This window comes from Portunus trituberculatus, chromosome 49, assembly GCF_017591435.1.
Source record: "Portunus trituberculatus isolate SZX2019 chromosome 49, ASM1759143v1, whole genome shotgun sequence".
Classification (NCBI taxonomy): domain Eukaryota; kingdom Metazoa; phylum Arthropoda; class Malacostraca; order Decapoda; family Portunidae; genus Portunus; species Portunus trituberculatus.
Genome location: NC_059303.1, coordinates 19,103,835 through 19,130,980, shown reverse-complemented (window position 1 = coordinate 19,130,980; position 27,146 = coordinate 19,103,835). Strand labels below are relative to the sequence as shown.

The window sequence follows — 27,146 nt, the reverse complement described above, 5'->3', positions numbered from 1 at the left end:
GAGTAATAAAGAAACAATGGATTGAGTTCCTTGAAGACAACAAATTAATATCAAATAGCCAATTTGGTTTTAGAAAAGGTCGGTCGTGTGTAACAAATTCACTGAGTTTCTACTCTAGAATAGTTGACAGGGTACAAGAGAGAGGGATGGGTTGATTGTATTTATTTGGATTTAAAAAAGGCATTTGATAAAGTGCCACATGCAAGATTACTGTGGAAGTTAGAGGAGAAGGGTGGTTTAAAAGGAAGCACATTGAGATGGATGGAAAATTATTTGAGGGGGAGAGAAATAAGGACGGTAATCAAAGATATGAAGTCCAAGTGGAGAGCAGTAGAAAGCGGAGTGCCACAGGGGTCAGTATTGGCGCCAATACTTTTTCTCATATATGTAAACGACATGCCAGAAGGAGTGAACAGCTACATAAATCTGTTTGCGGACGATGCAAAATTGTGCAGAGTTATAAAGCAAAAACAGGATTGTCAAATAATGCAAGAAGACCTAAATAAGATCTGGGAATGGAGTAAAAAGTGGGAGATGGAATTCAATATGGACAAAAGCCATGTCATGGAAATGGGAAAGAGTGAAAGACGACCAGAGGGAATCTATAAGATGGGAGGTGGAGTAGAACTGGAGAAAGTAAAAAAGGAAAAGGATTTGGGAGTGACGATGGAAGAAAACAATCAACCGGTAAGCCATATTGATAGAATTTTCAGGGAGACATATAATTGCTAAGGAATATTGGACTAGCATTTCACTACATGGACAAAGAAATTATGAAGAAATTGATAAGTAAGACCCAGATTGGAATACGCAGGATTAGTGTGGAACCCCCATAAAAAGAAACACAAAAGGAAGCTGGAGAGACTACAAAAAATGGCTACAAGAATGGTTCCAGAATTTGAAGGGATGACATATGAGGAGAGACTAAAGGCTATGGATCTACCAGCCCTGGAACAGAGAAGGGAGAGAGGGGATCTGATACAGTTTATAAATTGATCAATGGAATGGACCAAGTGGATGATGAGAAACTGATCCTGAGAGAAGAATATGACATTCAAAGCACAAGATTGCATAGTAAAAAGCTGAGGAAGGGAAGATGTCTAAGAGATATTAAGAAATATAGTTTCCCACAAAGATGTGTTGAGACATGGAACAGTTTGAGTGAAGAAGTGGTGTCAGCAAAGAGTGTGCATAGCTTTAGAGAAAAATTGGATAAGTGTAGATATGGAGACGGGGCCACACTAGGTAAATACACCACATATTACACAGCAGAGCACTCACATGCTACTTTGTCTCCATTGGTGAAGCGCATGCTGTAGTCTTCCTCTTGCCCAGTCAGGTTGAGCAGCGTCTCAATCTTGTTGTTGTAACACAGCTTTGGATTTCCATGGAAGAAAATCTTGCCCTTCCAAAATCAAATGACAGGCATGTTTACTAGTTGTGCAATCAAGCCATACCAACTGTACACAGAACATTTGAAGATTACATCATCATTATCTATGAACTAAGAGTTCGCTGTGTTTTTCTTTTTCACATTAACTATAAGATAATATTTTTCCTAGTTAAGCTCACACCTGGTAAAGATCTTGATATAGCATGTTTATTATAAGACATTCATCACATCTCAATAAAATGGTAATCACACCAACATCATCATTATTATGTATTTCACAAAAGATCATTTACCAACCAACCATCTCAAAAGACATTTCCAACTCATAGAAGAATGTGACAAAATACCAAATAGTTTGTGAAAAAAATCTGGACATTGTATATTGCTAATGTATATCATGTACAGACACTTCTCAAAGAGAAACTACTCACATATGTTGTTACAGCTCACCCCATTGTGGGAGCAACTGTAGGTCAAGGGGAAAAAAAAACAGCAACACATGTTCACAAGCAGAAACGTATGTTAGAGAATCTTACCTTGGTGATGTTCAGTTCTTGATTCTTACTGAAGTCCCAAATGTCTTCTAGATTTGCATTGTCATGTACAAACAGAGCATACCTGCAATGATTGAAGGATGTAGTAACAGACTGAGGATGCAGTGCATTTATAAATCAGTGTCCTGTACCTCCACATTGATCTTGACTCTGCATACTGACTGGTACCTCATCCAGTGTTCATCCATCATCAAAAATCTGTTCAAGACCATCATGAAATACAGTGAACTGTAAATTCTCACACGAGATCTGTCAGTAGCACACGTCTGCTCTCCTTAGCTACGTGTGTATTTACCTATTTGTATTTACCTATTTGTGTATTACAGGAACTGAGCTAAGCTCTCTGTGTCCTGTCTTCTTGTCCATTCCTGTCATATCTCTCTTTCATCTGATTGACACACACTGCATCAACGACATCACTGCTCAGTTTATTCCACTTATCAATGCTACGACGCGGGAAACTATTTTCTCACGTCATTTAGACAGATGTCTTTTATTAGCTTTTTTCCATGTCTTCGGAGATGATTACTTGTGGTCACCTTTATCAACTCTCTGTCCAGTATGTCAATCTTGTTCACCGTGTGTGTGTGTGTGTGTGTGTGTGTGTGTATTTACCTAATTGTATTTACCTAATTGTAACATACGGGAAAAGAGCTATGCTCGTGTTGTCCCGTCTCCATATCTATTAATGTCCAGCTTTTTCTTAAAATCATGAATATTCCTTGCGTTGACCACTTCCACGTCTAAACTATTCCATGCTTCCACCCTTCTATGAGGGAAGCTATATTTTTCACATCTCTCCTATAAGTGGCCATTTTAGTTTTTCCCATGCCCTCTCGACATTCTTCCATTCCACATACACAGATCTTCCCTATCCATTTTTTCCATGCCAATCATCACTCTGTATATTGCTATCAGGTCTCCCTTTCTCTTCTGTTTTCCAGGGTTGGAAGTTGCATTCTTTTCAGTCTGTCTTCATAAGTCAAATCTCTTAAGTCAGGCACCATTTTCGTTGCAGCCCTCTGTACTTTCTCTAGTTTCCTTATGTGTTTCTTTAAGTTCGAGCCCACTGTATTGTTGCATATTCAAGCCTCGGTCTTATCATTGCAGTAATTATTTTCTTCATCATTTCTTCATCTAGATATACGAACGCCACTCTTATGTTCCTCAATAAGTTCAATACTTCTCCAATTATTTTGTTTATATGTCTCTCTGGCGATAGGTCATTGGTAATTGTCACCCCAAGGTCTTTTTCTTCATGACTGGTTTTATGTCTTCATTTCCTATCTTGTACATACTCCTGATTCTTCTTTCACTCTTGCCAAACTCTATTTTCTTGCATTTTGTCGTGTTGAACTCCATTTGCCATGTACAGCTCCATTTCCATATTCTGTCCAAGTCTTCCTGGAGTAGTTCGCAATCTTTGTCACATCTCACTTTTCTTAACAATTTTGCATCGTCTGCAAATAGGCTCACATAACTGGACACCCCATCCACCATGTCATTTATGTAGACTGCGAACATTACTGGTGCCAACACTGATCCCTGTGGAACTCCACTCTCCACCAAGCCCCATTCTGATGGTCTGTCCTTAATTATTGTTCTCATTTCTCTTCCTACCAAAAGTCTTCCATCCATTTTAGTAAACTGCCATGCACTCCTCCTACCATTTCAAGTTTCCAGATCAGTCTCTGGTGTGGTACCTTATCAAAGGCCTTTTTTAAATCCAGATATATTCCATCAGCCCAACCATCTCTTTCCTGTATTACATCTATCACCCTCGAATAGTAACATATCAGGTTTGTCGTGCATGAACGCCCTTTCCTAAAACCAAATTGACACTCACAAAGTATGTCATTTTTCTCCAAGAAGTCTGTCCATCTAGTCTTCACCACCCTCTCACACATCTTAGCTACCACACTTGTAAGTGACACTGGTCTATAGTTCAATGGGTCTCTCTTGTTACCTGATTTATAGATTGGGACAATGTTAGCTCTTTTCCAGTCTTGGGGCACTACACCTTCCCTTAATGAGGCATCAATTACTTCACAAACTTTTTCTGCCAATTGCTCCTGCATTCTCTTAAAATCCATCCTGATACCCCATCAGGTCCCACAGCTTTTCTCACTTCTAAACTCCCCATCATGTTCTTGATCTCCTCCACAGTTACTTGAAACTCCTTCATAATCCCTTTCTGTTCCATTACCAGTGGTTTGTCAAAAGCAGTCTCCTTTGTGAATACCTTCCGAAAGCATCCATTCATAGCCTCTGCCATTTCCTGGGATCTTCACTGCATACTCCATTTACTTCTAAACTTTCAATACTTTCTCTATTTTTGATGTTGTTGTTCACATGTCTGTAAAAAGCCTTGGTTGGTCTTTACATTTATCAATTATATCCTTTTCTTGTTTCTTTCTTTCTTCTCTTCTAATCAACACATATTCATTTCTTGCTCTTTTGTAACTTTCCCACTGCTTAATCCGTCTTTTCCTTCTCCACCTCTTCCATGCATCCTCTTTTCTTGTTCTAGCCTTTTCACATCTATCGTTAAACCAGTCCTGCTTTCCAACTTCTCTATGTTGTCTTATTGGTACAAATTTTTCTCACCTTCTTTGTATATTTTATAAATTCCTTCCACTTTTCATTTGCTCCTTAGCACTCTTGAATTTCATCCAATTTGTCTCTTGAAAGAATTTCTTTAGGTTTCCAAAATCTGTCTTGGCATAATTCCATCTTCCCACTTTATATTCTTCATTTCTTCTAGATTTCTCTTCATCTATCACCTTGAACTCCAAAACTGCATGATCACTCTTTGCTAAAGGGCACTCCACCCTCATCTCCTCAATGACCATTGGCTCTGTACTAAAGACCAAGTCCAGTCTTGACGATGCTCCCTCTCCTCCAAACCTAGTATCTTCTTTGACCCACTGAGTTAACACATTTTCCATTGCCAGTGTCAATAGTGTATTTCCCCATGTTGTCTCTGATCCTTCCATTGACCAGTCCTCCCAACACACCTCTTTACAATTAAAATCTCCCATCATTATAGTTCGTTCACAGCCACCCAACATTTCTTCCAGACATGTTCCTGTATCACTTATCATTTCTTCATATTCCTGTACTGACCATGCATTTGTCTTAGGTGGTACGTACACCACTATGTAGTGCCTCTTTTTTCCTTCATTAGTTTCTGCTCTGATCTTTAGCACTTCTGCCTTTCCCATACCTTTTTTCACTTGATCCACCTTTATATCTTTTTTAACCAGCAACATCACTCCTCCTCCCATCTTACCTACTCTATTTCTTTTCCAAACATTATATTTCCTTCTCCAACCATCATCAGGTCTTCTCCTCTCTCAGTTTTGTTTCAGTAAGACCCACAATATCTGGGTTCTTGTCCTCAAGTAATCGTTGAGTTCTAAAATCCCCGATATCACTCCATTTATGTTGGAATACATTACATTTCGCTCATATGTAAGTTTCTTTAGTCCTTTCTTGCTGTACTTTTCTGGGTTATGAACCACTTCCTCAGTCTCATATCCAAGATTCTCCAGAAAAACTCTTTCTTCTCCTCTTCTGTCCTCTCTTCATTTTTTTTTCAAAGCCTCCTTTCTCAACTCATTTAACATTTCTCTTTCCTTCCTCAATAAGTTCAATACTTCTCCAATTATTTTGTTTATATGTCTCTCTGGCGATAGGTCATTGGTAATTGTCACCCCAAGGTCTCTTTTCTTCATGACTGGTTTTATGTCTTCATTTCCTATCTTGTACATCTCCTGATTCTTCTTTCACTCTTGCCAAACTCTATTTTCTTGCATTTTGTCGTGTTGAACTCCATTTGCCATGTACAGCTCCATTTCCATATTCTGTCCAAGTCTTCCTGGAGTAGTTCGCAATCTTTGTCACATCTCACTTTTCTTAACAATTTTGCATCGTCTGCAAATAGGCTCACATAACTGGACACCCCATCCACCATGTCATTTATGTAGACCGCGAACATTACTGGTGCCAACACTGATCCCTGTGGAACTCCACTCTCCACCAAGCCCCATTCTGATGGTCTGTCCTTAATTATTGTTCTCATTTCTCTTCCTACCAAAAGTCTTCCATCCATTTTAGTAAACTGCCATGCACTCCTCCTACCATTTCAAGTTTCCAGATCAGTCTCCGGTGTGGTACCTTATCAAAGGCCTTTTTTAAATCCAGATATATTCCATCAGCCCAACCATCTCTTTCCTGTATTACATCTATCACCCTCGAATAGTAACATATCAGGTTTGTCGTGCATGAACGCCCTTTTCTAAAACCAAATTGACACTCACAAAGTATGTCATTTTCTCCAAGAAGTCTGTCCATCTATTCTTCACCACCCTCTCACACATCTTAGCTACCACACTTGTAAGTGACACTGGTCTATAGTTCAATGGGTCTCTCTTGTTACCTGATTTATAGATTGGGACAATGTTAGCTCTTTTCCAGTCTTGGGGCACTACACCTTCCCTTAATGAGGCATCAATTACTTCACAAACTTTTTCTGCCAGTTGCTCCCTGCATTCTCTTAAAATCCATCCTGATACCCCATCAGGTCCCACAGCTTTTCTCACTTCTAAACTCCCCATCATATTCTTGATCTCCTCCACAGTTACTTGAAACTCCTTCATAATCCCTTTCTGTTCCATTACCAGTGGTTTGTCAAAAGCAGTCTCCTTTGTGAATACCTTCCGAAAGCATCCATTCATAGCCTCTGCCATTTCCTGGGATCTTCACTGCATACTCCATTTACTTCTAAACTTTCAATACTTTCTCTATTTTTTATGTTGTTGTTCACATGTCTGTTAAAAAGCCTTGGTTGGTCTTTACATTTATCAATTATATCCTTTTCTTGTTTCTTTCTTTCTTCTCTTCTAATCAACACATATTCATTTCTTGCTCTTTTGTAACTTTCCACTGCTTAATCCGTCTTTTCCTTCTCCACCTCTTCCATGCATCCTCTTTTCTTGTTCTAGCCTTTTCACATCTATCGTTAAACCAGTCCTGCTTTCCAACTTCTCTATGTTGTCTTATTGGTACAAATTTTTCTCACCTTCTTTGTATATTTTATAAATTCCTTCCACTTTTCATTTGCTCCCTTAGCACTCTTGAATTTCATCCAATTTGTCTCTTGAAAGAATTTCTTTAGGTTTCCAAAATCTGTCTTGGCATAATTCCATCTTCCCACTTTATATTCTTCATTTCTTCTAGATTTCTCTTCATCTATCACCTTGAACTCCAAAACTGCATGATCACTCTTTGCTAAAGGGCACTCCACCCTCATCTCCTCAATGACCATTGGCTCTGTACTAAAGACCAAGTCCAGTCTTGACGATGCTCCTCTCCTCCAAACCTAGTATCTTCTTTGACCCACTGAGTTAACACATTTTCCATTGCCAGTGTCAATAGTGTATTTCCCCATGTTGTCTCTGATCCTTCCATTGACCAGTCCTCCCAACACACCTCTTTACAATTAAAATCTCCCATCATTATAGTTCGTTCACAGCCACCCAACATTTCTTCCAGACATGTTCCTGTATCACTTATCATTTCTTCATATTCCTGTACTGACCATGCATTTGTCTTAGGTGGTACGTACACCACTATGTAGTGCCTCTTTTTCCTTCATTAGTTTCTGCTCTGATCTTTAGCACTTCTGCCTTTCCCATACCTTCTTTCACTTGATCCACCTTTATATCTTTTTTAACCAGCAACATCACTCCTCCTCCCATCTTACCTACTCTATTTCTTTTCCAAACATTATATTTCCCTTCTCCAACCATCATCAGGTCTTCTCCTCTCTCAGTTTTGTTTCAGTAAGACCCACAATATCTGGGTTCTTGTCCCTCAAGTAATCGTTGAGTTCTAAAATCCCGATATCACTCCATTTATGTTGGAATACATTACATTCCGCTCATACGTAAGTTTCTTTAGTCCTTTCTTGCTGTACTTTTCTGGGTTATGAACCACTTCCTCAGTCTCATATCCAAGATTCTCCAGATCTCTTCTCAACCAAATCTTCCTTGTTGTTTCCTGCTGGGCTAGCCTCCATGACTTCTCCACCAATTCTTCTCCTCTTCTGTCTGTGTGTGTGTGTGTGTGTATTTACCTAATTGTATTTACCTAATTGTAACATACGGGAAAAGAGCTATGCTCGTGTTGTCCCGTCTCCATATCTATTAATGTCCAGCTTTTCTTAAAATCATGAATATTCCTTGCGTTGACCACTTCCACGTCTAAACTATTCCATGCTTCCACCCTTCTATGAGGGAAGCTATATTTTTCACATCTCTCCTATAAGTGGCCATTTTAGTTTTTCCCATGCCCTCTCGACATTCTTCCATTCCACATACACAGATCTTCCCTATCCATTTTTCCATGCCAATCATCACTCTGTATATTGCTATCAGGTCTCCCCTTTCTCTTCTGTTTTCCAGGGTCGGAAGTTGCATTCTTTTCAGTCTGTCTTCATAAGTCAAATCTCTTAAGTCAGGCACCATTTTTGTTGCAGCCCTCTGTACTTTCTCTAGTTTCCTTATGTGTTTCTTTAAGTTCAGCCCACTGTATTGTTGCATATTCAAGCCTCGGTCTTATCATTGCAGTAATTATTTTCTTCATCATTTCTTCATCTAGATATACGAACGCCACTCTTATGTTCCTCAATAAGTTCAATACTTCTCCAATTATTTTGTTTATATGTCTCTCTGGCGATAGGTCATTGGTAATTGTCACCCCAAGGTCTTTTTCTTCATGACTGGTTTTATGTCTTCATTTCCTATCTTGTACATACTCCTGATTCTTCTTTCACTCTTGCCAAACTCTATTTTCTTGCATTTTGTCGTGTTGAACTCCATTTGCCATGTACAGCTCCATTTCCATATTCTGTCCAAGTCTTCCTGGAGTAGTTCGCAATCTTTGTCACATCTCACTTTTCTTAACAATTTTGCATCGTCTGCAAATAGGCTCACATAACTGGACACCCCATCCACCATGTCATTTATGTAGACCGCGAACATTACTGGTGCCAACACTGATCCCTGTGGAACTCCACTCTCCACCAAGCCCCATTCTGATGGTCTGTCCTTAATTATTGTTCTCATTTCTCTTCCTACCAAAAGTCTTCCATCCATTTTAGTAAACTGCCATGCACTCCTCCTACCATTTCAAGTTTCCAGATCAGTCTCCGGTGTGGTACCTTATCAAAGGCCTTTTTTAAATCCAGATATATTCCATCAGCCCAACCATCTCTTTCCTGTATTACATCTATCACCCTCGAATAGTAACATATCAGGTTTGTCGTGCATGAACGCCCTTTTCTAAAACCAAATTGACACTCACAAAGTATGTCATTTTCTCCAAGAAGTCTGTCCATCTATTCTTCACCACCCTCTCACACATCTTAGCTACCACACTTGTAAGTGACACTGGTCTATAGTTCAATGGGTCTCTCTTGTTACCTGATTTATAGATTGGGACAATGTTAGCTCTTTTCCAGTCTTGGGGCACTACACCTTCCCTTAATGAGGCATCAATTACTTCACAAACTTTTTCTGCCAGTTGCTCCTGCATTCTCTTAAAATCCATCCTGATACCCCATCAGGTCCCACAGCTTTTCTCACTTCTAAACTCCCATCATATTCTTGATCTCCTCCACAGTTACTTGAAACTCCTTCATAATCCCTTTCTGTTCCATTACCAGTGGTTTGTCAAAAGCAGTCTCCTTTGTGAATACCTTCCGAAAGCATCCATTCATAGCCTCTGCCATTTCCTGGGATCTTCACTGCATACTCCATTTACTTCTAAACTTTCAATACTTTCTCTATTTTTGATGTTGTTGTTCACATGTCTGTAAAAAGCCTTGGTTGGTCTTTACATTTATCAATTATATCCTTTTCTTGTTTCTTTCTTTCTTCTCTTCTAATCAACACATATTCATTTCTTGCTCTTTTGTAACTTTCCACTGCTTAATCCGTCTTTTCCTTCTCCACCTCTTCCATGCATCCTCTTTTCTTGTTCTAGCCTTTTCACATCTATCGTTAAACCAGTCCTGCTTTCCAACTTCTCTATGTTGTCTTATTGGTACAAATTTTTTCTCACCTTCTTTGTATATTTTATAAATTCCTTCCACTTTTCATTTGCTCCTTAGCACTCTTGAATTTCATCCAATTTGTCTCTTGAAAGAATTTCTTTAGGTTTCCAAAATCTGTCTTGGCATAATTCCATCTTCCCACTTTATATTCTTCATTTCTTCTAGATTTCTCTTCATCTATCACCTTGAACTCCAAAACTGCATGATCACTCTTTGCTAAAGGGCACTCCACCCTCATCTCCTCAATGACCATTGGCTCTGTACTAAAGACCAAGTCCAGTCTTGACGATGCTCCTCTCCTCCAAACCTAGTATCTTCTTTGACCCACTGAGTTAACACATTTTCCATTGCCAGTGTCAATAGTGTATTTCCCATGTTGTCTCTGATCCTTCCATTGACCAGTCCTCCCAACACACCTCTTTACAATTAAAATCTCCCATCATTATAGTTCGTTCACAGCCACCCAACATTTCTTCCAGACATGTTCCTGTATCACTTATCATTTCTTCATATTCCTGTACTGACCATGCATTTGTCTTAGGTGGTACGTACACCACTATGTAGTGCCTCTTTTTCCTTCATTAGTTTCTGCTCTGATCTTTAGCACTTCTGCCTTTCCCATACCTTTTTTCACTTGATCCACCTTTATATCTTTTTTAACCAGCAACATCACTCCTCCTCCCATCTTACCTACTCTATTTCTTTTCCAAACATTATATTTCCTTCTCCAACCTTCATCAGGTCTTCTCCTCTCTCAGTTTTGTTTCAGTAAGACCCACAATATCTGGGTTCTTGTCCTCAAGTAATCGTTGAGTTCTAAAATCCCGATATCACTCCATTTATGTTGGAATACATTACATTTTCTCATATGTAAGTTTCTTTAGTCCTTTCTTGTTGTGTGTGTGTGTGTGTGTGTGTGTGTGTGTGTGTGTGTATTTACCTAATTGTATTTACCTTGTTGTCTACTCTCTGTCCCTCTCCATATCTCTAATGTCATTTTTCTTAAAATCATGAATATTCCTTGCGTTGACCACTTCCACGTCTAAACTATTCCATGTTCCTCAATAAGTTCAATACTTCTCCAATTATTTTGTTTATATGTCTCTCTGGCGATAGGTCATTGGTAATTGTCACCCCAAGGTCTTTTTCTTCATGACTGGTTTTTATGTCTTCATTTCCTATCTTGTACATGCTCCTGATTCTTCTTTCACTCTTGCCAAACTCTAATTTCTTGCATTTTGTCGTGTTGAACTCCATTTGCCATGTACAGCTCCATTACCATATTCTGTCCAAGTCTTCCTGGAGTAGTTCGCAATCTTTGTCACATCTCACTTTTCTTAACAATTTTGCATCGTCTGCAAATAGGCTCACATAACTGGACACCCCATCCACCATGTCATTTATGTAGACCATGAACATTACTGGTGCCAACACTGATCCCTGTGGAACTCCACTCTCCACCAAGCCCCATTCTGATGGTCTGTCCTTAATTATTGTTCTCATTTCTCTTCCTACCAAAAAGTCTTCCATCCATTTTAGTAAACTGCCATGCACTCCTCCTACCATTTCAAGTTTCCAGATCAGTCTCCGGTGTGGTACCTTATCAAAGGCCTTTTTTAAATCCAGATATATTCCATCAGCCCAACCATCTCTTTCCTGTATTACATCTATCACCCTCGAATAGTAACATATCAGGTTTGTCGTGCATGAACGCCCTTTTCTAAAACCAAATTGACACTCACAAAGTATGTCATTTTTCCAAGAAGTCTGTCCATCTATTCTTCACCACCCTCTCACACATCTTAGCTACCACACTGTAAGTGACACTGGTCTATAGTTCAATGGGTCTCTCTTGTTACCTGATTTATAGATTGGGACAATGTTAGCTCTTTTCCAGTCTTGGGGCACTACACCTTCCCTTAATGAGGCATCAATTACTTCACAAACTTTTTCTGCCAGTTGCTCCTGCATTCTCTTAAAATCCATCCTGATACCCCATCAGGTCCCACAGCTTTTCTCACTTCTAAACTCCCCATCATATTCTTGATCTCCTCCACAGTTACTTGAAACTCCTTCATAATCCCTTTCTGTTCCATTACCAGTGGTTTGTCAAAAGCAGTCTCCTTTGTGAATACCTTCCGAAAGCATCCATTCATAGCCTCTGCCATTTCCTGGGATCTTCACTGCATACTCCATTTACTTCTAAACTTTCAATACTTTCTCTATTTTTATGTTGTTGTTCACATGTCTGTAAAAAGCCTTGGTTGGTCTTTACATTTATCAATTATATCCTTTTCTTGTTTCTTTCTTTCTTCTCTTCTAATCAACACATATTCATTTCTTGCTCTTTTGTAACTTTCCCACTGCTTAATCCGTCTTTTCCTTCTCCACCTCTTCCATGCATCCTCTTTTCTTGTTCTAGCCTTTTCACATCTATCGTTAAACCAGTCCTGCTTTCCAACTTCTCTATGTTGTCTTATTGGTACAAATTTTTTCTCACCTTCTTTGTATATTTTTATAAATTCCTTCCACTTTTCATTTTCATTCATAAACTCCCTTAGCACTCTTGAATTTCATCCAATTTGTCTCTTGAAAGAATTTCTTTAGGTTTCCAAAATCTGTCTTGGCATAATTCCATCTTCCCACTTTATATTCTTCATTTCTTCTAGATTTCTCTTCATCTATCACCTTGAACTCCAAAACTGCATGATCACTCTTTGCTAAAGGGCACTCCACCCTCATCTCCTCAATGACCATTGGCTCTGTACTAAAGACCAAGTCCAGTCTTGACGATGCTCCCTCTCCTCCAAACCTAGTATCTTCTTTGACCCACTGAGTTAACACATTTTCCATTGCCAGTGTCAATAGTGTATTTCCCATGTTGTCTCTGATCCTTCCATTGACCAGTCCTCCCAACACACCTCTTTACAATTAAAATCTCCCATCATTATAGTTCGTTCACAGCCACCCAACATTTCTTCCAGACATGTTCCTGTATCACTTATCATTTCTTCATATTCCTGTACTGACCATGCATTTGTCTTAGGTGGTACGTACACCACTATGTAGTGCCTCTTTTTCCTTCATTAGTTTCTGCTCTGATCTTTAGCACTCTGCCTTTCCCATACCTTCTTTCACTTGATCCACCTTTATATCTTTTTTAACCAGCAACATCACTCCTCCTCCCATCTTACCTACTCTATTTCTTTTCCAAACATTATATTTCCTTCTCCAACCATCATCAGGTCTTCTCCTCTCTCAGTTTTGTTTCAGTAAGACCCACAATATCTGGGTTCTTGTCCCTCAAGTAATCGTTGAGTTCTAAAATCCCGATATCACTCCATTTATGTTGGAATACATTACATTCCGCTCATACGTAAGTTTCTTTAGTCCTTTCTTGCTGTACTTTTCTGGGTTATGAACCACTCAGTCTCATATCCAAGATTCTCCTCAGTCTCATATGTTTCTTCTCCTCTGTGTGTGTGTGTGTGTGTGTGTGTGTATTTACCTAATTGTATTTACCTAATTGTAACATACGGGAAAAGAGCTATGCTCGTGTTGTCCCGTCTCCATATCTATTAATGTCCAGCTTTTTCTTAAAATCATGAATATTCCTTGCGTTGACCACTTCCACGTCTAAACTATTCCATGCTTCCACCCTTCTATGAGGGAAGCTATATTTTTCACATCTCTCCTATAAGTGGCCATTTTAGTTTTTCCCATGCCCTCTCGACATTCTTCCATTCCACATACACAGATCTTCCCTATCCATTTTTCCATGCCAATCATCACTCTGTATATTGCTATCAGGTCTCCCCTTTCTTCTGTTTTCCAGGGTTGGAAGTTGCATTCTTTTCAGTCTGTCTTCATAAGTCAAATCTCTTAAGTCAGGCACCATTTTCGTTGCAGCCCTCTGTACTTTCTCTAGTTTCCTTATGTGTTTCTTTAAGTTCGGAGCCCACTGTATTGTTGCATATTCAAGCCTCGGTCTTATCATTGCAGTAATTATTTTCTTCATCATTTCTTCATCTAGATATCGAACGCCACTCTTATGTTCCTCAATAAGTTCAATACTTCTCCAATTATTTTGTTTATATGTCTCTCTGGCGATAGGTCATTGGTAATTGTCACCCCAAGGTCTTTTTCTTCATGACTGGTTTTATGTCTTCATTTCCTATCTTGTACATACTCCTGATTCTTCTTTCACTCTTGCCAAACTCTATTTTCTTGCATTTTGTCGTGTTGAACTCCATTTGCCATGTACAGCTCCATTTCCATATTCTGTCCAAGTCTTCCTGGAGTAGTTCGCAATCTTTGTCACATCTCACTTTTCTTAACAATTTTGCATCGTCTGCAAATAGGCTCACATAACTGGACACCCCATCCACCATGTCATTTATGTAGACTGCGAACATTACTGGTGCCAACACTGATCCCTGTGGAACTCCACTCTCCACCAATCCCCATTCTGATGGTCTGTCCTTAATTATTGTTCTCATTTCTCTTCCTACCAAAAGTCTTCCATCCATTTTAGTAAACTGCCATGCACTCCTCCTACCATTTCAAGTTTCCAGATCAGTCTCTGGTGTGGTACCTTATCAAAGGCCTTTTTTAAATCCAGATATATTCCATCAGCCCAACCATCTCTTTCCTGTATTACATCTATCACCCTCGAATAGTAACATATCAGGTTTGTCGTGCATGAACGCCCTTTCCTAAAACCAAATTGACACTCACAAAGTATGTCATTTTCTCCAAGAAGTCTGTCCATCTAGTCTTCACCACCCTCTCACACATCTTAGCTACCACACTTGTAAGTGACACTGGTCTATAGTTCAATGGGTCTCTCTTGTTACCTGATTTATAGATTGGGACAATGTTAGCTCTTTTCCAGTCTTGGGGCACTACACCTTCCCTTAATGAGGCATCAATTACTTCACAAACTTTTTCTGCCAATTGCTCCCTGCATTCTCTTAAAATCCATCCTGATACCCCATCAGGTCCCACAGCTTTTCTCACTTCTAAACTCCCCATCATGTTCTTGATCTCCTCCACAGTTACTTGAAACTCCTTCATAATCCCTTTCTGTTCCATTACCAGTGGTTTGTCAAAAGCAGTCTCCTTTGTGAATACCTTCCGAAAGCATCCATTCATAGCCTCTGCCATTTCCTGGGATCTTCACTGTATACTCCATTTACTTCTAAACTTTCAATACTTTCTCTATTTTTGATGTTGTTGTTCACATGTCTGTAAAAAGCCTTGGTTGGTCTTTACATTTATCAATTATATCCTTTTCTTGTTTCTTTCTTTCTTCTCTTCTAATCAACACATATTCATTTCTTGCTCTTTTGTAACTTTCCCACTGCTTAATCCGTCTTTTCCTTCTCCACCTCTTCCATGCATCCTCTTTTCTTGTTCTAGCCTTTTCACATCTATCGTTAAACCAGTCCTGCTTTCCAACTTCTCTATGTTGTCTTATTGGTACAAATTTTTCTCACCTTCTTTGTATATTTTTATAAATTCCTTCCACTTTTCATTTGCTCCTTAGCACTCTTGAATTTCATCCAATTTGTCTCTTGAAAGAATTTCTTTAGGTTTCCAAAATCTGTCTTGGCATAATTCCATCTTCCCACTTTATATTCTTCATTTCTTCTAGATTTCTCTTCGTCTATCACCTTGAACTCCAAAACTGCATGATCACTCTTTGCTAAAGGGCACTCCACCCTCATCTCCTCAATGACCATTGGCTCTGTACTAAAGACCAAGTCCAGTCTTGACGATGCTCCCTCTCCTCCAAACCTAGTATCTTCTTTGACCCACTGAGTTAACACATTTTCCATTGCCAGTGTCAATAGTGTATTTCCCATGTTGTCTCTGATCCTTCCATTGACCAGTCCTCCCAACACACCTCTTTACAATTAAAATCTCCCATCATTATAGTTCGTTCACAGCCACCCAACATTTCTTCCAGACATGTTCCTGTATCACTTATCATTTCTTCATATTCCTGTACTGACCATGCATTTGTCTTAGGTGGTACGTACACCACTATGTAGTGCCTCTTTTTCCTTCATTAGTTTCTGCTCTGATCTTTAGCACTTCTGCCTTTCCCATACCTTTTTCACTTGATCCACCTTTATATCTTTTTTAACCAGCAACATCACTCCTCCTCCCATCTTACCTACTCTATTTCTTTTCCAAACGTTATATTTCCCTTCTCCAACCTTCATCAGGTCTTCTCCTCTCTCAGTTTTGTTTCAGTAAGACCCACAATATCTGGGTTCTTGTCCTCAAGTAATCGTTGAGTTCTAAAATCCCGATATCACTCCATTTATGTTGGAATACATTACATTTCGCTCATATGTAAGTTTCTTTAGTCCTTTCTTGCTGTACTTTTCTGGGTTATGAACCACTTCCTCAGTCTCATATCCAAGATTCTCCAGAAAACTCTTTCTTCTCTTCTTCTGTCCTCTCTTCATTTTTTTCAAAGCCTCCTTTCTCAACTCATTTAACATTTCTCTTCCTTTTCACCGAGATCTCTTCTCAACCAAATCTTCCTTGTTGTTTCCTGCTGGGCTAGCCTCCATGACTTCTCCACCAATTCATCTACATCCTTTTGTGACTTAAGTTTGATTCTTATTGGCCTCATACCTTCTCTTGTGAACTTTCCAATTCTATGGAAGTCCTCTATTTCTTGTACTAGGTCTTTTCCTCCTCTTGCACCACATTAATGATATTATTTATCACCTTTTTATGTTTTTCTCTCTCCATTTTACTCGGTGTCTTATCCTCCTCCACACCAAATATCACCACACATCTCTTTTTGTCTACAGTTTCCCTCACCAATGTCTCATTTGACTTAATAACCTTCACCACTTTCTCAGCTATCTTCTCTTCTATGATCTGTTGATCTATAATTTCAGCAAGGCCCAAAGTTTTCTCCCTGACTCTTTGATTTCCTTTTCCAGACTTGCAACTTTGTAATTTACCTCCTTTCTTTCCACTTCCTGACTTTTTTCCATTCAGCCTGCTTCTCCATCACTTTTCCTAGAGATTCTCCACATTTTTCGCAATTCACTTTAATTAGCTTAACTTCCTCTTTCAGTGCTGCATTTTCCTTCTTCATATCGGCACAGTCTCTCTTTACATTGTCATAACTCGTTTCCAGGCCCTCATACTTTTCAAACAGTTTTTCAATTTTACCTTCTAACTCCAGAATTTTCTTCACATAAGTGCTCTTCTCCATTATTCCTTGAAACCCTGTGAAGTCTGATTCCTCTTTCGAGTTCACGGCCGCCATGTTGCGCAGACGTAAACAAACCAGCTGATGGCTCAAACGCAGGCTACAGTTTATATTTACCTTCACTGGACATTATTTTGCTAATCAACAGTTAACATGACTATATGGAGACGGGACAAACATTACCAGCTCCTTTCCCACCTTGGTTACTCTTAGGTAACTGTAGAATTATAGATGATTGCTCTGGAGCTCAGCGACCACCTCCGCCATCGACGATGTGTGTGTGTGTGTGTGTGTGTGTGTGTGTGTGTGTGTGTGTGTGTGTGTGTGTGTGTGTGTGTGTATTTACAGGGTTAGAGTGGGGCTCGTAGTGACCTGTCTCCATATCTAGTTTCATCCAAATTTTCCTTAAATTTGTGCACAATTTCTGCTGTTACATCTTTACAGTCTCATCATTCAAGCTGTTCCAGATGTCCACCATCCTATGTGAAAAACTAAACTTTTAATGTTTCTCAAACACTAACTTTTCCTGATTTTCTTAGTGTTCTTTTGTCCGTCTATCTCCATCTTCAATCAGTGATACCAGGTCTTGTCTATCTATCTTTTCCATACTGTTCACTATCTTGTACATTGTTATTAAATCTTTTCTCTCCTGCATATCCTTCAAAATTGGTAGTTCCATTTCTTTAGTCTATCTTTATAGGGAAGGTCCTTTATTTCTGGCACCATCTTTGTAGCTATCCTTTGGATTCATTCTAGTTTCTTGATGTCCTTTTGCATGTGTGGTGACCACTCCACTGCTGCATATTCAAGTCTAGGTTTTATCATCATGTTTATGGTCTTTTTCATCATACTCTTGTCCATGTAGATAAATGCCACCAAGATATTTGACAGTGTCCTATATGCTGAAACAAATAACCCATTGATGTGCCCTTCTGGGGTCAGGGTGTCTTGTATAGTCACTCTCAGGTCCTTCTCTTCCTTCTTTTTCACTATAACCTCTTCTCCAATTTTGTACTCCCACATAGGCCTTCTATTACTTTTATCCATTTCACAAGAGTTTTGCATCATTGGCAAACAAATTTATGTAGCTACTTGGGTTCTCTTATATATCACTAATATATACTTGAAACATTATTGGTGCCAGCATTGATCCCTGTGGTATGCCACTAGTTACTGTGCTCCAACTTGATGAGGTGTCTCTTATTACTGTCCTCATTTCTCTTTCCATTAAGGAGTTCCTCATCCACTTTAAGATACTTCCCTGCACTCCTCCTATATGTTCTATTTTCCATTGGAGTCTTCTATGTGGTACTCTGTCAAAAGTCTTTTTAATATCTAAATACACTGTGTCTACACATCCATCTCTCCCTTGTACCTCATCTGTTACCTGTGTATAGAAGCTTAGATTTGTTATACATGATCATCTTTTTCTAAATCCAAATTGGGAATAATTTATGATTTCATTTTCCACCAGATAATCCATTCATTTTCTTTAACCACAATATCAGAAAGCTTTCCCACGACACTAGCCAATGTCACAGGTCTATCACTCAAGGGCTTGGTTCTTTTCCCTCCTTTATATATTGAGACTATATTTGCTCTTTTCCATTCCCTTGGTAGTTTCCGTTACATTAATGAGCTGTTGATCACATTCCAAATTGGTTCTACCAATTGTTCTCTACATTCTCTCAGTGACCATCTTGACACTCATCTGGCCCCATTGCTTTTCTTACATCTCCCTTTTCTAGAAATTTACTAATTTCCTATTTTGTAACTCTTCCTGCATCACTTCATCGTTTGTTTCTACAAAGTCTCCTTCTACATTAGGTAATGATATAAAGCTCTCATTCATCAGTTGACTCATTTCTTCTGTTGTTCATATATCCTGTCTCTCTTAGCTAACTTAGTGAAGGTGTCTCAGTTCATCATTTTTCCATTAAAATATAATCAATTCCCAATTAACACAAATTTAAATAACGCACTTTCAACTTGATGTGACTTGATATTTAAGGAGATATGATTAAATAACACAATTCATTCAATTTAACGTGGTTTAACTAGACTTGATAACATCATGTGCACCCATGCTGCTTCCTCGGGGAACTGCAATGGGACAATGGCTAGATTCTTAAATATCACCTTCCACCTTCATCAGTTGAAGGATACCGTCTGGAAGAAATTGGTATTCTTGAGAGCAAATACTGCCTTCCTGCAGCTCGGGAAGACAGAATTTACCTTTGTCGACCCATGTTTTCATTATTACTTTCACATAAATTTTGCCTAAATACCTATTAGTATTATATTCAAAGCTGGTAGTTCCATTTCCTTCAGTCTTTTTTCATAGGGAAGATCCTTTATCTCTGGGACCATCTTTGTAGCACTCTTCGATTTGTTTCCATTCCCAGATCTTGTTAATATCTTGTCAATATCTTTGCGAAACTTTTGACAGTAATAAGGAACATTGGGGACTATACAGAATTGCAGAAAGATATTGACAAGATCTGGAAATGGAGCCAAAAGTGTAAATAAGAATTTAATACCAGGAAATGCTATGTAATGGAAATGAGTTAAAGTAATATGTAAAAATATAAAATGGGAGAAGAGATTATAATGAAAAGGAGTGAAGAGAAAGACCTAGGAGTGATAATACAAGACACCCTGACTCCAGAAAGAGTTGGATAAATGTAGATATGGAGACAGGTCACTATGAGCCCTGCTCAAACCCTGTAATATACAACTAGGCAAATACTTAGTGCAGCCCATGTCACCATCCAATCAATTGTGTCTAACCTCTGATTCTTTGTGGCTAGTCTTTCCAGTGCAGCCTCCACTTACTTGTCATTGTACAGCTGCCTTCCTTCTATCACCTTCAGACTCTGCAGGAAACTGAGCGACTTGAGGGGACTGGTTTTGAAGATACGAATGTAGTGAGTGACCCGCTGTATTGCACCAAGGCTCGACTCCAGCTCCTTGGTGACTGTCTTGCCATATCTGATACTGCACAGGAAAACACATACATAGATGAATGAATGATTTAACACAAGGAAATAGATATACACTTGTGGATACAATACAACTCATTTCTCTCTCTCTCTCTCTCTCTCTCTCTCTCTCTCTCTCTCTCTCTCTCTCTCTCTCTCTCTTCCATTAGCAGAATGACCACTTTCTTACCTAATGATAAGAGAGCCAGTGATAGATGTGCATCTCTCTCTCTCTCTCTCTCTCTCTCTCTCTCTCTCTCTCTCTCTCTCTCTCTCTCTCTCTCTCTCTCTCTCTCTCTCTCTCTCTCTCTCTCTCTCTCTCTCTTCCATTAGCAGAATGACCACTTTCTTACCTAATGATAAGAGAGCCAGTGATAGATGTGCAGCCCCTCAGCTCCTGGGCCCGAGCCACAGTGTTCACCAATAACCCATGACAGGACCTTCCGCAACCTTTGTAGAGATGCATGTGAGGCAGTGATAGAGATAGATGTACACTCAAACTAAAGATAGAGAACCATGGTCTGGGGGAGAAGACTGAGAGGAAATATTTTTTAAATGTTAATCAATCAGAGGAAGAGTGACTAGAAGTGACAGAAACAACCAATAAGGTGATACAGTAAGCCCTATACAAATAATTAACTAAAACCTAATATAAAGCCATAAATAGTTATCAGCACAGTTTTCAGCCTGCATTACTTTGGTCACTAAATACCCTAATACACAACAGCTGATTCTCACATTCACTGCAGATCATCATTCCTTCTGTTCCATTCCCTGTAGAGTTGTGCTCTCCTGGACATTCAGTTACACACTGCGTTCCATTGAACAGAAAGAAACCTTTCCTCTGGCAGTACTCTTTGGTAACACACCGGTAACCTTTGAACTGCAAGCAAAAGAGACAGGAATCAGTAAAACTGGAAATGTAAACTAGATCATGGTTACTTGGTAGTGACCCTAAGGCAAGTTTCTTATTCTTCCAAGAATGCAACAAAATTGTTAATTTGGCTGTGACTCATGTGACATCAAAATGCTGTAAGTCTCAGTCTGCTCCCAGCTTTCAGGAAGGAGAGGGACACACCACTCTGCTGCACCTACTCCAAACATAAAACTGCTAGTTATTTTCAGCTAGGACTTGTATACAAGGACACCATAAAATTCCAAGTAGCAAGGAACATCACTGATAAAGAAATACATGTCCTTGATCAGGATCTGGATGATTAAACCAATTCAATTATAACAATATCACATCACATTAATAAGTCACCTTTTGCCCTGCAAATGAAGAATGAGTGAATTAGTATATCTCTGCTGAAATGTTTATATCTTAGTCACACCTCACACATTATGGATAAGTGGCAGAGCAATAGTCTTGTCACACTGTCTCTGTTAAGGATGTCTGGTGGTGAAAAACTACCTAACAGTCCAATAGTAACTTATTAATAAAGTGGTAGCAATAAACAATAATATGTTTTCAAACTAAGCATTCATTTAAGAGAGCAGTCAATCAATACAAACCTCAAGAAGGTCACCACACGTCTCAACACATCTGTCTCCTGTGTTAAAGTTACGGCAAGCGATGCAGGCGCGGTTATTTACTGGTGCCAGGCAGCCTCCAGCACACTGTGGGTGGCAACACTTGCCACTTGCGGTGCAGCCGTGGTCACACTGTCTGCAGACTAACAGAATCCAGTTTTAGTTTTCATTAAAGATCAACATATGATCAAAATCTCCATTTCTGTTGAAGTTAGAGTCTGCCTCAGGCTAGAACCCTGTGAGGGAAAACATTAGGGAAAACACGCACTCTGTTGACTCTTGATGCTGCTCCAGCAGTACTGGCAGTGCTGCTCCTGGGACTGTACGGCAGAACAGGAGGGACAGCAGTTTTTGCACAGCGGCTCAATATTATTCTGCAATAAATATTCATATTTTCTCAGTCCCAAACTAAAGGCAATACAAAATACAGTACCTAGCACACCTCGGAATGGGATTATCTTAACATTTTTCGGTGAAAATACTTGACAAAATACATACTCTTACTTAAGTGCAAGCATATATAGTAAGTCCTCCTTATACGGTACTTCGTTATCCAGTAAATTCACAGCTACGGTGTTTGGTAATTACTACCCTCAATTCTATTTACGGTGTTTTATTTACACCGTACTGTAGAGCCACCACCCCTCACGCTAACCACAACAATCAGTCTCTTCCTGCGTTTCCCACTGAACACAAGTGAAATCCTTATGGCATATTTTTTGTGGATATTATGAGTAAGGGCTGAAATCCCTACTGTCCCTTAGCCTTGGGAGGGACATCATCTGATAGAATACGTGGCGAGTGAAAGGTAAATATGTAATAACATTTTCTGTTTATTTCTTTTGTGCAGTACTTTAGATTTTTTTATATGACTATTTTCATGCATTTTCATGTCTGTAGGGGTGACTTTCAACATGCTGGAACACATCCCCTATTATTACATGTTATAAAGGGTTCGGTATACGGTAATTTCGATTTGCGGTAAGGTTTTCAGGAACGCACATGTACCATATAACGAGGACTTACTGTATATAGTATATCAGTATGTGTGTATGAGTGATAAAACTGTAAGCAAACAAAGTGACTGACAATGATATGCACAAGTCAGCACCAAAACAGAGACCCATGAATGGTACAGAAAGTCTACAGTAATATAGAAATAAGATGGGCAGAGATGAGAAAAGCTCTGACTCTCCTAGAGGGATGGAAGACAACTGGAGGATTACAAGGAAGTCAAAATGACTTTCTACCAGTACAACCTCCACAAGCACCCTCATGTTGAGAATCACCACTAGTGACACTAATTTAACTCTACAGCCATGACTCAAAGACCAAACTGAGGTCTTCATACTCTGAGAGACCAAATAACACCAGACATCTCAAGAACATGACCAAAACCTTGATCTTAAAGCTTTTAACATTAGCAATGGTGTGCACCATGCACTTGTCTTCCACAGTCAAACTACCAATGTATATTTCTTCTGTGATGACCTAAGGCTCTGTAGCTTCTGAGGATAGACATTACCTGTAATGCCTGTCCTCAGAGATAGACATTACAGGGAGGCAATGGCATTGTGGATAAGGTGGTGAGCGTGGGATCGGGCAGATGTCCATGCGTAGGTTCCTATCCCACCACATACTACTTTGAAGCTATATCATTTGTCGAGTGGTTTAAAGTTACCTACATGTCACCATGATACCCAGGTTCTAGGTGGTTACACCAAAGATGAGCTTGGGTGGTGATATGGGCCCTAATATGGATACTACTATAAATTAAATTGCCTGTACCACTAATGGGCAGAAGCTGAACAGCGCTTCCTACATTCTCTTCAAGTGTACCTACAGACGCTATAGGCCTTACCGTAAAAAAAAAAAAAAAGAAAAAAAATCCAGGTGGTAATGGAAAGGAAGGTCAAGGAGCATAGTTTGGGTAGTTGAAAAGGAACAAGAAGACTGGGAAGGGAGAAAGCAATAGTAGTAGGGAGAGAGTCAAATTGATGATCAGGAGGTGAGGAAATGAGGGAAGACAGAGCTATAAAGGTTTCAATTGCCTCATTATTTTCAACTGGGAGATCAGTGAGGGGTGGGATATGAGAACTGCAAGTGCTAGTGTCTGAAGTTGGTATGGGAGTGGGAGGAAGGTTTTGAGGTGGATAGTAAACTTTTGCTGTGGTACTTAGGATTGTTTTAGTGTCAGAAGATGGTTGAGGAGTGGGAGGAAGATTTTGTGGGTGATGACAAACCTCTGCTGCAGTGTGTTTTTGTATCTCAAGTCGAGTAGTAAGGGAATTATGAGGAGTGAAAGTCTTCTTCGTTGGGGTAAGGAGGTGTTGGAGAGGGTGTGAAGTGGGGGGCCTGATGGTGAAAGTTAAGCTTGCGGAGGAAAGAGTTCACTTAGTTTGGCGCATGAGAGAACACTGTGGGAGAGGAAGGTGGGAGGTTGAAGAAAGAAAGGAAGAGGATTCAGAATTCAACACTGAGAAAGGGTATGATGTTAAAAATAAGAGTGGAGGTTGATGAAGTATCAGATATAGATGAGAAGGGTAGAGACATGGACAAGGATGAGGAGGGTATAGAGGAGGAGAAGGAGAGGCTAGCAGGAGGAGAAGAGGCTAGCAGGAGTAGAAGTTGGGCAGGTTATATGAGATGTGGTGGTGGAAGTAGTTTTGTTGAAAAAACATGTAGAAGGCTGAGAAGAGAAGCTTCAACAACGGGTTTCAATTCAGGCTTCTTTTAGGGTGAGGCCCTGCTTGAAGCAGAATGCTGCAACTTCAGTTTCAGATTGATATGTGGGGCATCAGTGGTAGAAAACATTATGTTGTCCTCTGCAGTTTGCACAGGTATGAATTTGAGGTGAATATTTTAAGCAGCTATGGGTGTTTGTGGCACAGAGGGGGCAGCACGCTGTTGATCTGACATATCTGCTTGGATGGCCAAAGTGCCAACAGTTTTGGCATTGATGAGAGGGAAGGATATGTGGCTGGACTCAGAGGCAAATCCCACCAAGATATAATTCAGGAGGCAAAGTGTGATGTTTGTCGGGTATTTTCAATGGCCATGAGGAGGGATGGTGTACTATTAGACTTAGGAAATGTTGTGTCAGTCACTGACAAGGTCCTGGAGGTCTTAAGAGCAGGTAGTCCAAGGTGTGTTTCCCATGGGGACAGATGCATTGCAGGGTAGCAACTGTGCCTATAGTGAGTTGAGAAGGGCATCAGGTGCTGTGGGGATAGACTTGTTTTGGAAGTCTTTCAGGTTATGCATGTTCTGGGATTCAGATTCTGTGTTTACCATTACAAGTTGGGAGCAATCCTGCCTGGTATAGAAGGTCATCTCCCCAACTTGTCATTGCAAAAATTTTTGAAATAGAAGTGTGTTGTCATTGTACTGGGCAGTCATGGGGAGGTGGAAATATCTGTCCCAGCACTGGGAGCTAAAGGAGTCCAGTGGAGAGATCTGTTGAGAGAGGATGGAGGAGTGAGGGCATGGGGAGTTTGTAGTTTTGAAAGTAGAATTACAAGGCAGGGAAGCTGCTGAATGTTGATGAAGGTAGAGTTGCAGTTTTGGTGAGGTATAAGGTTGAAGAGTGGTTATGAGGGAAGAGGGGACAGAAAGATATAAGAAGAAGAGAGGGGGGAAGTGCTAGGCAGAAAGGTAGTAAGTGGGGATGAGATCGGGGAAGTTGAGTGACAGGGAGGTCCTTAGTCAAAGTCATGGGTGGAATAAGGTCAGCAAAGCTAGGAAATTCTGGAGATTATATTAAAGGAGCAGTCCTGAAAATCTCAACATGAGGATTAGAAATTTCATCATCAGGCAAGGTGACCCTGTGAAGAATAATGGTCCACTCCCCAGAGCCTCATAAGCGCCAAGAGTAAAGCAAGAGAGAGGGTCTATCATACCTGTGACACCCCTCAGGCTATTTGTGGCTGTCACTATGGCCAGCCTTGCATCCCATTGACATGGCATTCACAATGTATGAAAAGGATATCGAGTGGATGGGGAAGTAGTAGTAGGAAGAGGACAAAACTAGAGAGAGGGAAAGACCAACCAAAATTTGTCAAGCAGGGGGCAGATGCCCAAGGCTAGGTAGGGACACTGAAATATCCCAAGCTTTGCATACATACCCCCCTGCTCCAAAGCCAACAATGGGCTTGGTATTGGGGGGTGAAAAAGAGTAGTGAGCATTCACTAATCTTGTGTACTACAACTCACAGTTGTGTCCACAGCAGGCTACAATGAAACCTTCAAGCTCATTACTACTTAACCTCAGAGAACAGCTTTTGTTGCTTAATATACTTGTGAAGTAGTAATAATAAACATTACAATACTGTTGAACCTCGACAAGTCGGACCTCGATAACTCAGATTTTGCGATAAGTCAGACTCTGACTGACCCAGGGACTAAAGTCCAAGTTGAACTGCCTGCCTTTTTTTTTTTTTCACTTTCTTTTATTTCATTTTCTATTGAAATTATCAAAAATCTAATTCCAATAAAAATTGCATTTTTCATAATTTCATCCTTGTTTTGCTATTTGTATTCAACTGGTTGATATGAAATTTTCACACATGATTGTTTATTCAATGGTGGCTTCCTGGAGCAAGATAGAATGATAATGCATCAAATCCCCACTTCTCTAGAGAATATTATTCACTCATACATTGTAAAAAGATTATGATAATCATTTCTCTAAACAGGCTACAGTGCACATTCATTGGTCCCTTCCACAGCTGGGTTTGAAAGGTAGCCTGTGATTGAGTAGCGGCTGTCAACCCCCACCGTGAAGGGAAGGGACTCCAGGGAAGAGGAAAGTCAATGAGGGAATAGCACCAGCCCTGCACTACCTATCCACAATCTCTCTCTCTCTCTCTCTCTCTCTCATTATTATTATTATTATTATTATTATCATTATTATTATCATTATCATTATTATCATTATTATCATCATTATTATTATCAGCGTGCACACGCACACATACAGGACAGGACAGTCATGTGTGCTGAACTTATTAAATTCCTACTCAAGAGTAACAGAAAGACTGGAGAGCAGAGATGGATGGATGGACATGGTATACCTGGACATAAAAAGGGCTTTTGATAAAGTCCCTCACAGCAGACTACTTTGGAAGTTAGAGAGCATAGGAGGACTGAGAGGAACTTTGTTAGATTGGATAAGGGATTACTTGAAGGACAGAGAGATGAGAACTGTGATCAGAAATACATACTCATCTTGGGGTAAAGTAACAAGTGCCACAAGGGTCAGTGTTAGCCCCCATTATGTTTCAGGTATATGTAAATATGTAAACAGTTATATTAATTTGTTTGC

General features: G+C 39.7%; 1 protein-coding gene across 7 annotated transcripts in view; it reads right to left on the bottom strand.

Moving 5' to 3' along the window:
• Positions 1-27,146, bottom strand: part of LOC123499223 (insulin receptor-like) — a 161,061-nt gene that overhangs the window by 71,150 nt on the left and 62,765 nt on the right. For all 7 annotated transcript variants that reach the window (XR_006672936.1, XR_006672937.1, XM_045246974.1 and 4 more), the window contains 7 exons: positions 22,092-22,197; positions 21,806-21,966; positions 21,029-21,173; positions 20,644-20,740; positions 20,145-20,306; positions 1,930-2,011; positions 1,282-1,405 (listed from right to left, as the gene is read on the bottom strand). Coding sequence is in view for 5 of the 7 variants with exons in the window: in XM_045246974.1 (XP_045102909.1) it covers positions 1,282-1,405; positions 1,930-2,011; positions 20,145-20,306; positions 20,644-20,740; positions 21,029-21,173; positions 21,806-21,966; positions 22,092-22,197 (877 nt within the window). In the remaining 2 variants the exon portion in view is untranslated. The remainder of the gene's footprint in view (positions 1-1,281; positions 1,406-1,929; positions 2,012-20,144; positions 20,307-20,643; positions 20,741-21,028; positions 21,174-21,805; positions 21,967-22,091; positions 22,198-27,146) is intronic.